The 19,200-nt window shown below is 41.2% G+C and overlaps 1 protein-coding gene and 1 long non-coding RNA gene across 5 annotated transcripts in view; one reads left to right on the top strand and one right to left on the bottom strand.

Annotated features, from left to right (window-relative positions):
• Positions 1–11,914, top strand: part of LOC119355813 — a 19,099-nt gene extending 7,185 nt beyond the window's left edge. The window contains exons 2-3 of the mRNA XM_037622694.1: positions 11,129–11,629; positions 11,706–11,914. Of these exons, the coding sequence (XP_037478591.1) occupies positions 11,129–11,629; positions 11,706–11,869 (665 nt within the window). The 3' untranslated portion in view covers positions 11,870–11,914. The remainder of the gene's footprint in view (positions 1–11,128; positions 11,630–11,705) is intronic.
• A 3,173-nt stretch (positions 11,915–15,087) lies between these two features.
• On the bottom strand, positions 15,088–18,157 carry LOC119291829. 4 transcript variants are annotated; one of them, XR_005142664.1, is made up of 4 exons: positions 17,687–18,157; positions 17,497–17,568; positions 16,831–16,898; positions 15,088–15,445 (listed from the first exon to the last, which is right to left on the bottom strand). It is a non-coding gene; the product is annotated as an uncharacterized LOC119291829 (long non-coding RNA). The 4 variants fall into 4 exon arrangements; XR_005142666.1 differs by adding an exon at positions 15,583–15,669 and having other exon boundaries at positions 16,831–17,568; XR_005142674.1 differs by adding an exon at positions 15,583–15,697 and having other exon boundaries at positions 16,831–17,568.
• Between the last annotated feature and the right edge of the window lie 1,043 nt (positions 18,158–19,200).

The raw sequence follows: 19,200 nt of genomic DNA on the forward strand, positions 1-19,200 counted from the left end.
TAGTAAGTGTTTAATGTTTCACCTATATATGAACATATGTTAGATATTAATGTCAAATGTTAGATGAATTAGATATAAATTATATGTCAGATATATATTTAATTGAGTTATATGAGATTTGATTATCTAATTAACATTTTATTATATAGAACTAGCTACCTTATTTTTAGTAAGAAAATTAATAGAACTAGTTTAGTTGAATTAGTTGAATTAATTAGTTCAACTAGTTAGTTGAATTAGTTGAGCTACTTTATTTAGGTATATTTTTCGTAAGTGCTTAGTTGAATTAGTTCAATTAATTAGTTGAACTAGTTGAATTAATAGAATTAGTTGAATTAATAGAACTAATAAGTGTTTAATGTTTCACCTATGAACATAGGAATGTCGTCTGACGACGAACACGATTTCATTATGTGCGAATACTGTGAAGACCAGCGCGGCCTGTCCGGCAGAAATTTTCTAGTTGATGATAGACGCTTCAGCATCAAGCTGGATGCGAAATTCGAAGTGGATACAGTAAGTCACAACGACAAGTCTTTTTTCGTAATTAAGCATGACTTATGCTTCATTTGCTTCAACTTTTAATTTTAATTTTTCACTATTCTACTAGCGTATCCCCTGCCATGCAAGAATTTTTGTCTTGGATAAGATAGGTTTCAGTCCTAACGAAACTATGGAGGTAAAAAGAGTTTACTTGAAGACCGAGCATGGTTATACCTTCAACGTCAAATTATACAATGCAGACACATACATCTATTTTGAATGCAAGACTTGGCAAGCACTATGCAAGGCTTATGCATTTGAGCCTGATATGGTTATCACCTTTGATATTCGTCCGGAAGATGATATTGAAGGTAATAGAGACATCTGGGTCGATGTGCAGACGCCTCCAGTTCTACCATTATGTGAGTTTCTCAACCATATTTATGTCTTCGATATGAGATTATTTGAACCAGTTGAATAATTAATAGATCTCAATTTATATTGACAGCTTATTTCCAAACAATCAAACATGTCTGGCGCTTGGTAGACAAGACCGTCCATTGTCCCGGGGCTGAACTAAACTGCGAGGAGACAAGTCATTATGTTTCATGGCTTGAGGATCTTGATGCTGTCAAGACAAAAAAAATTCCTGCACTTAGAAATGTTAGTACTCAAAACGTGCGGCCAATAGTGTTCGTACCAAACTACGGTCACATATATTTAGGAAAGATGGTAAGATTTCTACTATTTCTCCTCAGTGCGTCTTTTGCATACATTATTTTTTTAAGATAAACTTCATTGCTAAGTATGTTACTATACGATGTTCTTCAACAGGGACTCCCGATGAATGTTGTGCCTGATTGGATCGAGACTAAAGGTACCATGAATATTGTTAGCTTACGGCCAAGATATCCTACAATGCACTTTAGTGCATTCAGGATTTCTAATAGCAAGGAATGCTTAATAGTAAAAGACTGGAGCAAAATTGTGAACGATCGCAGAGAAGTACTAGGGGGCAGCAATCAGAAGTGCAACTCACGATTAGGAGACAGGTTCATCTGCATGCTCCAATATGATGAATCAGGAAATCTATACATGTTCTATGCTATTTTACCTAAGAGACAGCAGCAGGAGTGATTAATTAGCTAGTTCATGCTCTTAGTACTTGTCCTCTCATGTCCGGTTTCTTCGTCCTGAACTTAATCTCAAAGAGTGATTTGCTTTTGTGGTGTTATGAATGCTTGTAATATCATTTCAATGTTGAACTCGATGATATCTTTGCTTCTGGTACAAGTGAATGTTTCTTCTTTAAGCTAGTGTTGGTGGTGATTAGATAGCGGTAATGACTATATGATGATTAAGTAGTGGTAATGAGACGACTATTATATGATGATTTTTAGCTAGCTATGAAAACTGTTGTTGGTGATGATATATATGATGCAAGAGTTTTTATATTAGTATGATGATGCTGATGATGAGTTATTATATCATTTATGAATGAAACCGCAGATTAGTTTCAACTGGATGGATTCTAGCAAAGTGATCAAGTATATGCCATATCCATATTACCCCGATCACTTAATTAGGTGATCAAGTATATATAATATGGATATGACATATACTTGATGACTTAGCACGATCCAGTCAAACTAATCTGTGGTACATTCACCTAATGATTTAACAACTCATTATAATGTAAAACAATCACTAAATTAAATTGAAAACACAAAATTAAACTAAAAATAAAAAATAAAACCAAAACACACCCAGACATTTAGTACCGGTTGGTGTTACCAACCGGTACTCATGTCCTACGCGCCCACGGAGCTGGCTCGTGCCACGTGGTTGCCCTTTAGCACCGGTTCGTGCTGAACCAGTACTAAAGGGGGGGGGGCTTTAGTGTCCACACTTTAGTGCCGGTTACCGAACCGGCACTAAAGGGCCTTACGAACCGGTACTATTACCCGGTTCTGCACTAGTGCTCTAGTGCATCTGTTGCATGGCAATCCCTACTCACTCACATTGATATCTATTGATGGGCATCTCCATAGCCCATTGATACGCCTAGTTGATGTGAGACTATCTTCTCCTTTTTTTTCTTCTCCACAACCACCATTCTATTCCACCTATAGTGCTATATCCATGGCTCATGCTCATGTATTGCGTGAGGGTTGAAAATGCTGAAGCGCGTTAAAAGATATGAACCAACTGCTCGGCTTGTCATTGAGGTTGTGCATGATGTGCATATTTTGTGTGGTGAAGATGGAGCATAGCCAGACTATATGATTTTGTAGGGATAGCTTTCTTTGGCCTTGTTATTTTGAAAAGACATGATTGCTTTATTAGTGGGCTTGAAGTATTATTGTGTTTATGTCAAATGATAGACTATTGCTTTGAATCACTCGTGTCTTAATATTCATGCCATGATTAGATATGTGCTCAAGATTATGCCAGGTAGCATTCCACATCAAAAATTATCCTTTTTATCATTTACCTACTCGAGGATGAGCATGAATTAAGCTTGGGGATGCTGATATGTCTCCGTCGTATCTATAATTTTTGATTGTTCCATGCCAATATTCTACAACTTTCATATACTTTTGGCAACTTTTTATACTATTTTTGGGACTAACATATTGATCCAGTGCCCAGTGCCAGTTCCTATTTGTTGCATGTTTTATGTTTCGCAGAATATCCATATCAAACGGAATCCAAACGGGATAAAAACGGACGGAGCTTATTTTTGGAATATTTGGAAAATTCCGGAAGAAAAATCCACGTGAGACGGTACCCGAGGTGCACGAGGCAGGGGGCGTGCCTGCCCCCTGGGCGCGCCCCTGACCCTCGTGGGCCACCCGTTAGGCGGTTGATGCCCTTCTTCGGCCGCAAGAGAGCTAACTTTTGGTAAAAAATCACGGCGAAGGTTTCAGTCCAATCGGAGTTACGGATCTCCATATATATACAAAACGGTGAAAGGGCCACAAAACAAAATGCAGAAACAGAAAGAGATAGAGAGACAGATCCAATCTCGGAGGGGCTCTCGCCCCTCCCATGCCATGGGGGCCAAGGACCAGAGGGGAAACCATTCTCCCATCTAGGGAGGAGGTCAAGGAAGAAGAGGAAGAAGGGGGCCCCTCTCCCCCTCTCCTCCGGTGGCGCCAGAACGCTGCCATGGCCACCATCATCATCACCGCGATTTTCACCAACACCTCCGCCATCTTCACCAACATCTCCATCACCTTCCCCCCTCTATCTACAGTGGTCCACTCTCCCGCAACCCGCTGTACCCTCTACTTGCACATGGTGCTTTATGCTTCATATTATTATCCAATGATGTGTTGCCATCCTATGATGTCTGAGTAGATTTTCGTTGTCCTACCGGTGGTTGATGAATTGCTATGATTGATTTAATTTGCTTGTGGTTATGTTGCTGTCCTTTGGTGCCCATCATATGAGCGCGCGCGTGGATCACACCATAGGGTTAGTTGTATGTTGATAGGACTATGTATTGGAGGGCAAGGGTGACAGAAGCTTCAGTCTAGCATAGAAATTGGTGCATACAGGATTGAAGGGGGACCAATATATCTTAATGCTATGGTTGGGTTTTACCTTAATGACCGTTAGTAGTTGCGGATGCTTGCTAATAGTTCCAATCATAAGTGCATAGAATTCCAAGTAAGGGATGACATGCTAGCAGTGGCCTCTCCCACATAAAACTTGTTATCGGTCTAGTAAAGTAGTCAATTGCTTAGGGTCAACTTCGCAACTCCTACCACCACTTTTCCACACTCGCTATACTTACTTTGTTGCTTCTTTATCTAAACAACCCCTAGTTTTTATTTACGTAATATTTATTATGTTGCAAACCTATCCAACAACACCTACAAAGTACTTCTAGTTTCATACGTGTTCTAGGTAAAGCGAACGTCAAGCGTGCATAGAGTTGTATCGGTGGTCGATAGAACTTGAGGGAATATTTGTTCTACCTTTAGATCCTCGTTGGGTTCGACACTCTTATTTATCGAAAACTGTTGCGATCCCCTACACTTGTGGGTTATCAATGAGCTTGCCATGATTGTCTTCCCTCTTCTCATATGGGCAGTCTGCAACAAAGTGGCTCACATTGCCACAATTATAGCATGTCCTCAAACGTTGCTTGCCCTTGTCGCTACCTGAGTTGTTCTTGTTGAAGTTGGGCCTTGAGTTCTTATTGCTCCAAAATTGCCTTGAAGCGAGAGCCATGTGCTCATGATAAGCATATTTTGTATCTTCGGGGTTACTCTCCTCTTCTTCCTCTTCATCCTCTTCTTCTACACTAGCCTTGGCCTTCAAGGCAAGGTTGGGCTTCTTTGCGCGTTGAGAACGCAACACCGCATTGTCGACGGTCTTGTCAAAGATCCTCATTGCCACAAACTCATCCAAAACTTCACTTGAGGACAAGGCGTGGAAGTCCGGCCTTTGATGGATGACGGAGGACATGGCCTTATGGTAAGGCATCATGGCCTTGAGAAACTTGCGCTTAATCCAATTCTCATCCGTATCCTTTCTCTCATGATCTCGGAGTGAGACCGTGAGAGTGGTTAATCTCCGGTAAAGCTCACGAGGTTCTTCATCTTCATTCATTGCAAACTCATCGGCTTCATCTTGAACCACTTCATAGTTGAAGCGTTGAATGCTTGCGCTTCCCTTGTAAACGGAAACACCATGTTGCCATGCTTCCTTGGCCACGGTGAAAGATCGGAGATGCACAATATCTTCGGGAGGGATGGCCTCTTGGAGAATGCAAAGAGCGGACATGTTGAATTGATGATCCGCGACCTCTCTAGGAGTGAAGTTGCTTGGGTCATGTGGATAGAAACCTTGCTCAATAATTCTCCAAAGGTTAGTAGAACTACGATTTAAATGACGTTTAAAGCGATACACCCAAGAGGCAAAATCTTCATTTTTCACAAACTTGGGAGGACGACCAACATGATTCAAATGAGTGGAGGGAACCGGTCCTCCATAAGTAAGTGGAGGTTCAACATGGGTAAAGATGCCATTTCCACTTCTACCACTAGATAAAGGAACTTTGCCACTCGTAGTTTCCCCCTTGTCAAAGTTAGCATCCGTCACCTTGTTAGCGGGATCTTGAACCATGTGTTTGCAGTCCATGTTAGAAAAATGTGTCCTCAGTACATGGTGAAGTAATTTTTATATATTCGCTCTATTGGACCAACTGTTCAAGATCAATTTCTCTAGTTTTTTAGCGCGATGTTCTTGTTGGTCGTGCAGTGTCGTACCACTGCGCTGGCACCCTCGGAACCATCTTCCTGGATGTAGTTTCATGGCAGCTTATCTCATTAGTTAGATGTATGATAAAAGTCCCTGCTTGCGTCACGAGCTACTAGACTACATGTAGTCACTTCACTCCAACAGGATGCCCACATAACTGAACATGGCACAAACTCTAAGTAGGCTGTATGAGGTATATCTTAGCTGAATCCGCTCGTTTGATTCGCGTACCACCAAAATCTGAGACCTGAATGCACACACACGTGTACTATCAATAGGCTCATTTGTTTCGTATTGCTTTCCCATCGACAAGTGCCAAACAACCGTAGCACCGCAAAAGCATAGACATTGGTGAATACTACGCACAGCCACACTCTACTTTGTTCGAATAGGTTCCAAATTCATACACATTCAACATAGTATACTGGGTAACACCGACCCAAATCACTTGCACACTAGCAGTGTGGGATGCAAGCTAAATTTGAGGGGGATGAAGTCTTAGAGAATAACAATGTCTGGGAAACCTGGAAGCATCACCACACCATAGAGACTGGGATGGTAACTAACACTCCCCACCCGGCACACACCTAAACATGATTAGGCATGTAGCAGTTCTCTCGCTAACTTGACATAGGTTTCACCCAAAATAAGACCCATCATATTGAGCTTAGAAAGGCAGGATGTCCTCCAACACAAAGTCTGGCAGTTCAGCATTGTTTGCCCTCATAGAGATCACCTCATATGCTATTGATTGACGCATGTACAGCAGACGTCCCTGAACATTTAAGTTCATATGTTAGATATCCCCGGCCAATATCAACTATTATGTCGGTTAAAGTTGGTCACATACCGGTGTCAGTACAGTCTGAAGGTACAACCGAGTGTAATTCCTGATGTAGTTGATAATGCGTAGCCAGCTGTCCTCACTGCAAGTCAGTAGGGGAAATCATGATTACTTACGGAAAATAATATCAGTTGCGAATTTAGTTCTCGGTAGAGATATCAACATACATCACACAACTGGCATGCATGGCGGTGTTGTAGCTGATCCTCCAACCCTGAGACGGGACGTACCACCCAGCGATATTTGCATGGACGCATCGACGAAGACCTTCCAGAATTAAGTTTGCATTGTCTTCATGCACTATAAGAAATATTTCAACTAGTGACCTTCTGTCAATGACCCTGAAAGAATTGGTCATAGATCTATGACCATTTGAGATCAATTGGTCAAAAGCTGTTCAGGGGGCTCCAAACCCTCAACTATATCGACCATTTTGGTCAGAAAGGTCGTAATTTCCTTACACGAAATGGTCATAAAGCAGACAACACTGGTCTATTGCCTTACTTCTAGCTGATCACGACCAATATAGATGGCCATAACCTTGTAAATTGTGGTGGATTGCTATGACTAGGCGCCACCTCATCAGTTTTGCCTATGTGTCATGTCCATGTGTCAATTTTTGCCCTAGGTTGTGAAGCAACCTATATTTCTGTCATTCCCAAAATTCCCCAAAAATTCTCATAAATTCTCTAGGTCATATCTTCATCAAATATGTAAAAATCCTTCCTTGCCTAGTTAAAAATAATTCAAAAATATTCATTTTCCTTTTCTGTTCACAACAATACTTTGTGAAGGAAGTGACATTTATATATTCTTGATTGCCCTCAAAAGTTTTGCGCACTCTTTCCTATCCAAATCATTGCCTCATGACAAAATTCAGCTCCATTTGCCCAGTAAATCTTCCTCGGCAAATTTCCAAAGTTTTTTCCACCTAGAAGCATTGTGAAGGAAGTACCATTTTTATATATCCAAATGGCATGAAACTTATACAGTTCCTTCATATGCCTAAATTGTCACCCTCCTCCAAATTGCAGCTCAGTCAAATCATCTATGTGAGCGCAGGTTCAATTTATATTTCATGGCCAGATTGGCACATTGCAAAGCAAGTATTATCCAGATCCCTCCTATTACCCTCAAACTTTTTGGTCACTCTTCCATACCCAAATAATTGCCACATGATAATATTCAGCTCCATTTTCCTGGTAAACCTTTCTCAGGAAATTTCCAAAGTTTCTATCTCGAGAGAAGCTTTGTGAAGTAAGTACTAGCTAGGCTTACCCAAATGATCTGAAAATTTACTAGGGCATGACCATACCTATGTAACTTACCTACACCAAATTTGAGCTCATTTCATTTATCCAATTTCTCTCGCTAATTTTCCCAAGTTTCTGTCCAGGGAATAGCATTGTGAAGGAAGTACCACTTTGGCATGTCCAAATGATATCAAATTTCTACAGTGCCTTCCTATGCCCAAATAACCACCCCCACCAAATTTCAGCTCAATCCATTCATTGTTTTGAGCCCAGCTTCAACATTCATATTTATGTCCAGTGTATTACTTTGCAAAGCAAGTACCACCTAGGCTCCTCCTTTTGAGCTAAAGAATTGTGAAGACAGTCTTCTTAGTAGATGATCATCCTCAGCCAAAACTCACGCCCATTGGCCACGTGCATTTCCCGTATCGCTAATCGAACACTTGGCTGCTAATTCATGTTTGAGCATAGTTCTGTCTCCTCGTGAGAATATTATGTTGTAATTTTCATCCTAGCACCTGCCTGGGGAGTACCCAACCCCCTAGACATGCCTAGTCCGCCCATAACACATGCCAACGCCACAGCCACGCGCTGACCACGCGGCGGGCATGCGAGTTTACGCGCTCTGGAGTTGGGGCCCTCGTCCACCATTCAAACGTCGATGTATCACCACCAAACCATGTATTTCTAATTAAATAGATACTTATATACCTAGAAATGATTTTTGTAAAAAATAAAGAACAAACTATAAGGTAGATGCAGTTCAAAATTGACCAGCTTCCTACAGATTCGACAGAAATTTGCCATTTTCACAAGTGGTGGATCAAAACTTTTGACACCCAACCATTTCGTCAATTATGCATTAAATATGGCCTAATATTTTAGAAAAATTATTTGTTCCAATTTTGCAACAAATATATGGTAGCCCCTTCACAAAAAAACTCATTTTGGGCATTCAAAAAATGGAAAATGAATTTTTCGTGCAAAGAAAATGAAAACTCCCTTAGGCAACATTGTTTGGAATTCCAAGATGCACCCTTGTGCACAATCTGAGATCATTTGAACAAACTATGCCATGAATGTGGCCATAAGATTGATCATTTGGCTTGAAATCCCTGAATCTTCACACATGATAGCTCATTTCTGAGAACACTTTTTAAAAAATAATTGCCGTATTACAAGTTTATTCTTTTTCCTGGAAACTTGGTCACATATAATGACACAAATGAGAAGGTTTTCCAATTTTTTGATTTTTTTTGAATTTTTTATGCCAGTTTTGAAATGTGATCAAAATGATGGGTTTGACCGTTCCTAGCTAGTGGTTGAATCTTGGAAAACTTTTGATGTTTCTGTGATTAAATAGATACTTATGTACCTGGAAATGGTTTTTTGAAAAAATAAAGAGAAAACTATGAGGTAGATGTAGTTCAAATTTGACCTGCTTCCTACTGAATCGGCGGAATTTTGTCTTTTTCACCCAAGGTGGATCAAGGCTTTTGACACCCAACTATTTGGTCAATTGTGAACCAAATATGGCCTAGTATTTTAGAAAAATGATTTGGTCCAATTTTGCAACAAATATATGGTAGGTCCTTCACAAAAAGAACTCAATTCGGGCACTCGGAAAATGGAAAATGAATTTTCCGTGCAAAGAAAATGAAAACTCCCTTAGGCAACATTGTTTGGAATTCCAAGATGCACCCTTGTGCACTGTATGAGATCATTTGAACAAATTATGCCATGAATGTGGCCATAAGATTGATCATTTGGCTTGAAAACCTTGAATCTTCACGCATCATAGCTCATTTCTGAGAACACTTTTTTAAAATAATTGTAGTATTACAAGTTTATTATTTTTCCTGGAAACTTGGTCACATATAATGAAACAATGCGAAGGTTTTCCAATTTTTTGATTTTTTTAATTTTTATGCCCGTTTCGAAATGCGGTCAAAACGGCGGGTTTGAGCGTTGCTAGCTAGTGGTTGAATCTTGGAAAAATTTTGATGTTTCTATTATTAAATAGGTACTTATGTACCTATAAATAATTTTTGGAAAAAATAAACAGCAAACTATGAGGCGGCTGCAGTTCAAATTTGACCCGCTTCCTACTTAATCGGCGGGAATTTGTCTTTTTCACCAGAGGTGGATCAAGGATTTTGACACCCAGCCATTTGGTCAATTATGAATTAAATATGGCCTAGTATTTTAGAAAATTGATTTGGTCCAATTTTGCAACAAATATATGGTAGGTCCTTCACAAAAAAACTCATTTCGAGCACTCAGAAAATGGAAAATGAATTTTCCGTGCAAAGAAAATGAAAACTCCCTTAGGCAACATTGTTTGGAATTCCAATATGTACCCTTGTGCACAATATGAGATCATTTTAACAAACTATGCCATGAATGTGGCCATAAGATTGATCATTTGGCTTGAAAACCCTAAATCTTCATGTATAATAGCTCATTTCTGAGAACACTTTTTTAAATAATTGTCGTATTACAAGTTTATTATTTTTCTTGGAAACTTGGTCACATATAATGACACAATGTGAAGGTTTTCCAATTTTTTGATTTTTTTGAATTTTTTATGCCCGTTACGAAATGCGATCAAAACGACAGGTTGGACAGTTAGTAGCTAGTGGTTGAATCTTGGAAAACTTTTGATGTTTCTATGATTAAATAGATACTTATGTACCTAGAAATGATTTTTGGAAACAATAAAGAGCAAGCTATGAGCCAGCTACAGTTCAAATTTGACCCGCTTCCTACTAAATTAGCGGAAATTTGTCTTTTGTCAAGAGAGGTGGATCAAACTTTTGACATCCAACCATCTGGTCAATTGTGCATTAAATATGTACTAGTATTTTATAAAATTGATTTGGTATAATTTTGCAACAAGTATATGGTAGGTCCTTCACAAAAGAATTCATTTTGGGCACTTGAATAATGATTAAAAATAGCTACAAAGATAAAAATTGCATGCAAATTTGCGATCATCCATAAAATGTGGTCTAACTTGAGAGAAAATTTTAGTTGTGCCGTTTTGAAAAATAGTTTTGATAGCTGCTTCACAAAACCCTCCAAGTTTTAGTACTTAGAAACTATTTTTCTGAACCAATCAGGGCTCTTCACACGGATCACCCCCCTTAGTCGATCTGAACCGTCCACATCCGACAGATCCAACGCCCCCAGGTATCTCCAACCCAACCCAAACCCTAGCAGCCCCCCTCTCCCTGCTCGATCCAGATCTCTCTCCCCCTCTCCCCGATCTCAGATCTCGCTCCCCTCATCTCCCACATCGCCGCCGCCACCCACCCCGACCCCATCCCTCCCCTCGTCTCCCTCCCAAACCTTGTCGCCGGTGGCCTCTCCCCCTCCTCTCCGCATCCCTCCCACCTCGTCCCCATCTCTCTCCCACACGACGTTGACAGACTAGGAGCAAAACCAAAATCCCCCAAGCCCAACCCACTTCGTCTGCCCTCTTCCTCGATCCTGTGGCCGCTGCCGCCCCTCATTCCACTAGCGACGGGCTTCCTCGCCGGTGACCTCGCTGCCCTTCTCCCGCACCGCTGCCGCCCCTACCCTCTCGCCCTTTCCCACCTTCTCCCTCTTCCCTTGGTCGTTACGCGACTTGGAGCAAAATCCGCGACGTACCACCACCGGCTCGTCGTTAACTGCTCCCGCAGCCCCTCCTCTCCCCCATCCTGCTTCCTTCGAGCCCGCGCCTCACTCTTCTCTGCTGATCTGCGCAGGTCTCCTTCGCCTACGGCGAGAGGTGCGGACCTCAGCTCCACGGAACGGCTTTGTCAGTTGATTCCATCGTGCTCACGTCGTCTCCGTGCTCCTTGCAGGGACGGGGCGCTGTACGCGCTCGGCATGGAAGCCTGCGGCGCGGATGCCGTTGACGACAAGGAGCTCCACCTCGTTCACCACAGGGATGGCCAGCTCCACATTAAGGTCCCCCCTCGCCCCTGGTCCGATCCCCTCTGGTTTTTGTGCGAATTGGTTGCTGTGAGTTGCCATGCTCCGATTGCATCGATCCGGCAGCTGTAATTGATTTTTTGGGGACACAATGTTTTGTTCTACAACAGTACTGATCTAGCTCGTAGTTAAGTAGGAAGGGACTGACTCGAACAATCTATCCACATCATTTGAAAGTCTCCAATCCATACTCCAGTTTTATTGAATTCCGGTTGATTTGAACTGTTGTCAGTGGGGGTAGTACTTATCTTACTTGAGAGCTTAGGCTTGAGATTAGTCCACGGCTGAGTGGTACCCATAACTCGACTGCTCATTTCAGGTCTTATGTTTAGATGCGTGGCTCTCTAGTGTGTAGATGCGTGTGCCGTCGTTAGTTTGCACTTGAGGCACCTAGTGCTTGCCCATTGCTCTGTAGGTCTGTGTTACCTGTACTGATCTTCTGTTTGTAATGTTTGAGTCTGCTCCATCATCGATCTGTAGGCCTACTTGACAGTCATAAACTTGCATTATTTAGCCACTGGTAGGGTAGGATATACCCATATGTGGTCAGTATAGGAACCAGGGTCCCCTAATTGCTAGCCAAACTTGTGTAATGATCTCTTGTTACCTTCTACTAATGTTTAGTCTTGTTTTTTTATTGCTTCTGTATTGGTATTCAGAAATAAAATTTATATGTTTCTATATATGTTCTTTTAGATAAGTATGACAATACACAACTGAATGAAGGTTGATTGATGTCGTGGCTGCAGCTGGTCTTGAATTAGCATGCATGTTTACATTCAGTATTGCCAGCACTGGCCATTAATAGCACTTGCTATTGTGGTTCACCTGTTATATTAGGAAATGCACCTAGTCTTGAGATGCGTGCTTCCCTCGTCTTTCCCATATCAAAATCATGTCTATGAATTGGTGTTCTTGAAAACCAAGGAATGCTTCTATTCCTTGTCGGTGTTCTTCTTATTCTGTTATAAGATGAACCAACTCGTTATTTGTTTGGTGGTTTGGCTTGCATACATGTTCTTTTTCCGCAGAAATATGTCGCGGTTCCTTGCAGAATAAATAAGTAACCATTATAGATAATCTTGTAAATGTAAAATTCTTGGAATTATTGTTTTCCTTCTGTATAATTACCTGTTTATTATTTTGCCGATGTTGTAAGTTAATGATGACAACTAGGGGATCCACCGCCACGACGACGCTCCGCACATGGTCCAACTCGGCTACAACCTCCTCTACCGCGTACAGCGGCCGCGGTTGTCTGCGGCATCAAGTACAACCTCCTCTTCGGTGAGCCCATCTCCTACCTCTAGCTCCCTATTTTGTTCTATTGTAGAAGTACCTTGCTCTGTTCCAATGCATCATATTTTTTTCATAAAATGCTCTAGTGAACTAGATTCATACATAAGTTGGCTACTTTTCCTCAAGTTATTTTTGCATTTATAAACCTCTTTGAACTTTTCTAGTTCTTGAGTGTATCCATGTATAAACTTTTTATACAAATAGTTTTGGAATGTGTTTTTTTGTTAGCTTATGTCATGCATCACAAATGGTATCAAGTTCTAGTTTTAGTTTTGTTGTTAACCTTTGTAATCCATGTCAACACACAATAAGTATATGAATGAATCCGTTGAGTATCTGAAACTAGATGTTTTGTTGCTCATAGTAATTAAAAAGAGCGGTGAGTTTCTCATCACACACTGTTATTATCACTTCATGGCTTGATCTATTGTGTCAGGCTGTTGTAGGTGCTGAACTGTGATCATGTTTTATGGCCCACATGCATGCTACGTGTTGGCTGTCTTGGCATGACGTGCACGAAAACTTCACGGCAATCATACGAAATAGCACTTCTTAATTTTCATGCAGACTTGCTCTAGCTCTTCTTAATTTTCATGCATGTTTCTTTCCGGACTTAATCTTACTAAATAGGACCCCATCACTTGCTGTTGTTGTTATTCACACTAATCCTCGCTGTTCTGTTTTCTTCTTGGAAGATATTTTGCCTAAATTCAAGACGAAAGAAGATGTTCAAAGAAGCGCCAAGACATTTTTGTAGCAAGTTATGTAATAATAGCTGGGTTATCTGGGCATTGTGAACTGCAGAATTTCATGTATCTTCTCTATTTTTGAATGAAATGTTGTATGTTTCAGAATTTCAATTTTTGTTTCATATGAAATAGTAATTATGTATGTGATTTGAAAATGTGTGCAATGGAAACATGGCTCATGTGACCCACTTATAAAAATAATTTGAGCGCATTTGAAATTTCTTACGTGTGAGGCCAGTGTATGAGACTATGATATTTGGGACAAATGTAAAACAGTGGAAAATATAATGGCAAAAAATAAAAGATCACACGCTGTAAAAGGCCGCATCTAGAAATAAAAAGGCTGAATTGCTGGGCCAGGCCCATGTAGCTAGCAAAAATTAATAGGAAAAATAAATATTAAAAAGCCTGAATTGTTGGACTAGGCCCATGTAGAAAACCGAATTGTACCGGGCTGATTCTTGTGCCACGTCAGCTTGCCACATTGGATGCTAGTGACAAAAAATTTGGCCGTGGAACCAACGACCTTTTACATATCACAAAGAAGGTCACTAATTTCAGTTTACGACCGCCAGCTTTTGACCATCTGTTTTTGGTCGCAAAAAGGTCGCAAATGAAAAACAATGACCATTCAGTGACCAATAGTGATGGTCGCAAGTTGACATATTTCTTGTAGTGATGCTTGGCCTTCATCACCTCTTGATCTAATGATGTCTCGCATGGGTCACTACTAGATTTCCCATTATAACCGAGGGTCAAATTACCGTCGGATATTTTCCTTCACCGTCATCTTTCTTTATAACTGACGCTACACCGTCGGCAATCTCCCGTCGGCTATGCTTGGTCGGCCATTACAATAATAGCTGACGGTACCGTAGGTTAATACATTTTTCCATGGTATTTGGCTGACGGTGAGCCGCCGGTCATATTTTGGTCGCGATCCAGCTCCCCAAAACTCGACGATGCTCATATCTGACGGTTTCCCGTGGGGAATTTATTTCCTGACAGTTATCAATTTCCCTCAGCTTTTGCAATAGGTGACGGCATATTTGGCCCCTCGGGGTTCATTATAACTAGGAGAAGAACCAAACTGTCAGCTAGTATAATCGCTGACTGTGCATACACCCCTTCATTTATTCCTATAGTTGAGAGGCCGACGAACACCCTATGTATAGTCACCCTTAGAGGATTGTTTTTCATTTCAAATATATCACAGAATTGCACAGCCCACACATGACCAAGTAACATATATTGTATATAGCACAACTTTCAAAATATCAGAAGAGTTGCATCAGAATTACATTGATCATGATGAGTAATCTAGAAAGTTTAAAATGCAAAAAAAACTAAGATATAATGGTCCAAGCATTATGCATAAGCTAGATTGACCAAAACCCCATGATTTCACTTTGTTGAACGTCTTGAAGAAAGATCACTAGACTCGTCACCCTTCATCACCATATGGATCATAATGCTCGTCGCCAAATAGATCATAACAATCATCGCCATAGACATCATCACCCTTGCCATAGATCATGATTCTTCAGTACTGTCTCCCATTCCTAAGAAATGATTAGACTAGATGTAAGGGAGATGAAAACGACATACTGTAGTTTAAATTTAATTGATGATACAAAAAAAGGAACTTAGATGTTCTAATTGACTGGTTAGATATCTAACAGTATGACTACGTACTCACCTTTTGGTCCTTCACATGCAATTTTCAGGGTTACATGAATCAGCAGGAACGCAACTCCAAATAATAGACTGAGTACTACACGTTGCTCTGTGTACAAAAGGAATATACCAATAAACTACACTAATGTCAATTTCATTATAAGTTTGCAACGGTTCAGAACACATCATGCTTTCCAAATTACTTGTAACATTAATATAATTCGAAGCACACAACATTTTTTAATTAACTGTAACAATCCTATGTCCAGAACCCGCATGTAATATGGTTACACCCAGATGGCCATGTGATACAGGTAAAAAAACCTTATCTGAAAGACACATATGTCGTGTCGATAATCGATTCATTGGCTTGTTGAAGTTGTAAAATGATAACCAAGTACAAATGTACAACAGACATCTGCAACCCCACTGAAGTATATATACTAGCGCTTATATTTTGTAGTCTGATGACACAACAGAAGCAGTAGACTAGCATAACACTATTGGCTAGTTTGGGCATACAATAAATACAAAAAACAGATTTAGAATGTCATGTAAAGAAAGATATAAATACAAAAAACAGATGTAGAATAGCAGTAGCACACTAATCTCCACCAACTATAGTTATTGCGCATAGCAAATTAAGCAACTTCTTATGTTTCGTATGACAGGTCACAATCATTCTTCATGTTAAGCTACCATTATTTCTGTATGCACTTCCAAAAAAAATTCAATATTGTCCACTTTTTTAGATAAACAGAGAGGCGGCCCCCTGGTTCCATTACTAAAATGAAACCAAGTTTGCTGGACATTCTCAAAAGCATCAAGGTCTGGAAAGCTGAGAACCAAAAGAGGCAAAGCTAGTACACGGAAAAACAAAAGCTAGAAAGGAGGACGCCTGATGAGGGTCAAACATGCCAGATCATATTATCTAATGTTGAAATATTTTTCTCTGTGCAAATGATTTTACTGTAATTGATTATAGCAACATTTTTTCCTATATGAGTTCAACCAAATTGTGCCATCGCACCTTAATTAAGATGGATTTAATAGATAGATATCTCAGTTATGAGCCACATCTGGGAAAATAGGGCATAAGCAGTTGCATACATCATATATAGTACAACAGTACCACGTAGGCAATGAGGTAAGCTAAGAAATCAGGCTCAAATAAAAAGAGCATGTCTCAAAGCAAGTTATCCGCAGCATGCTCATGTTGTCCAGAACTAAATTGGCGCATAACTAAATGGGTAAGACATGATGGACTAACCTTTTCAGCTGGTCTTGACGAGCATCATCTCACCCCCTTTGAAAGCCGCCTTCAAAATCTGATGTGGCCTATATTTATCAAACTGTAAGAAACCCTGCTCTACATCTTTGAGAAAGAACACACATGACATGATGTTAACATGTCAGTGACTGCTTCAGCCTTAGGCATACAAGTTAAATGTTACAGAACTACAAGATACTGATAAGAAAAGCAAAAGCGAGATTACAAAACTTACAATTACATCTACGAACCAAAACTGAAGGAAAAAGAACTAGGAATGTACGTACTATGACATGAATGGAGGACCTCTTCAATGTTAGTTGGTTTGCTTAGAGGGACTGCTAGTTAAGCTATACAGTAGTATCAAGTATACATGCCAGTCCTGATTACACACGCTGATATAGGGTCTCTTCTCTTATGTACTATTCCCAACTGCCGCAACTAGCTAGCCTTGACCAAACATGCATGCATCAACACAAGCTAGCCAGCTCAACTCACCGACGCAAATGGCCACTTGCTAGTTAATCAAACTATTTTTCAACACATAGGCTTGACTTTACTTTCCAAACTAATAGGCTCGGCTTTGTTTTTCAACAACCATACAAAAGAAAAAAACTAAACAGACATGCAAACAACCATGGCCTCGTTATAGAACTTGAACCTCACCACCACACTAGCCCTTCATGGCACCATCTCCTCCACCTCCCTGCTATTCAACTTGAACAACAGGAGCAAATCCTGCACCACAACCACCAGAACACAATCCCACCATCCATTACAAAAGCACACGTACACACGCCACATATATGACCTGCTCGACGAATTGCGCAAAGCCCAAAAGAAGAGGCGACCGGACCTGGTACAGGCGGGCGGAGGCGGGTGTGGGCGTGGTCCACTCGGCGACATCAGAGGGGCACACGGATGAGGAGGAGTTTCAGGAAGGGGCTGATACATGGCGTAGGAGGTGAAGGGAGAGAGAGCCCATGAAGAAGACCGCCGCGGTCCCGAGGAGCGGCGTCCAGCACCTATTGAATGGGGGCGACGAGCTGACGAGGTCAAGCCGGCCAGAGCTCGCAGCGTCATGGCCGAGGGCTGCCAGATCTGCTGGCCAACAAGACGGAGATGGGAGTCAAAAGGACATTTTCGCGTCAGGAGGAAAAGCTAAGGGGCTGGGTGACGTTACTGGACCAGGGAGAGAGACGAGGGTGGAACTGCGCGCCGGATCGACGGGCGACGGCGGGATTGGCGCGTGGTGGCGGACTGGCGGGGATGGGGGAAAGAGAAGGAGCGGCGTGGGAGGTTTCATCAGAGGGAAAAGGGGGTGAGACATGGGAGGACGTGGCCACGTACATAAAATTTGTTATCAAGCGGGAAATATCGGACGGTCTTTGTACGATTGGCTGATGCTATGGTCACATGTGTTGGACCCAAATCAGGGAATCAATCTATATTTGACATGAATCGTTGTACCTAGATCTTATTGCTTCTGTAAAGAAATATAAGAGCGTTTAGATCACTACTTTATATGTTATAGCAGCTCTATGTAATAATACTCCCTCCGTCTCAAAATAAGTGTCTCAACTTTATGCTAATTTTAAGACACTTATTTTGAGACGGAGGGAGTATATTGGTATGCATATACTCTCTCCGTTCCTAGATATAGGGTGTATAGTTTTTGGCACGGAAATTAAATAACGCATGTGGAGGGAAAATTTCACAAGTTTTGAGTGAGATTACACATGACTAATTGACATGAGAAAATAGAGGAGCTTACATGATATAAGGAAATGTAATCAAATCCCTAAAAAAATTATCCAAACGAGTGGTGCAGCGTAATACACCTTATATTTCGGACTTTTTCTCAAAAATCTATACACCTTATATCAAGGAATAGAGGGAGTATAAAGTTATAGTTGAATGTGTGTGCCATACCGAGAAAGACTTTCTCCTCGCTTTATATATAAAGAAAACTATAAATTACAACCGGCCATACAACAAGAAACGGAAAATGAATCAACGAGATACACAACTTCACGGAACAACGACGACCTCAGATCATGTCATCAACGACTCCGACAAAGGAGCTATTCACCGTCGGACGAAAGCCACACTCTCCCTCCCACGGTCAAACTTGTTGACCCGTCGCTGCCTCCGAAGAGGGCACCCCTGCCCTCTCGTCCTGGATCTAAGGACGCCGTCCTGTCGGCAGGCAGAGCAACTCAACCCCGAGCACGAATGGACAGGCCAACCAGTTGCCGAGGATAGGACAACAGTCGTGGCGAGCTCACCCCTAAAGTAAACTCATACATCGCCACCGTCTCCGGCCAAGACCCAAACACCCACCGCAGCTGCCGAGCATGAACACTATTG

The sequence above is a fragment of the Triticum dicoccoides genome, chromosome 1A (genome assembly GCF_002162155.2).
Source record: "Triticum dicoccoides isolate Atlit2015 ecotype Zavitan chromosome 1A, WEW_v2.0, whole genome shotgun sequence".
In the NCBI taxonomy this organism is placed as follows: Eukaryota; Viridiplantae; Streptophyta; class Magnoliopsida; order Poales; family Poaceae; genus Triticum; species Triticum dicoccoides.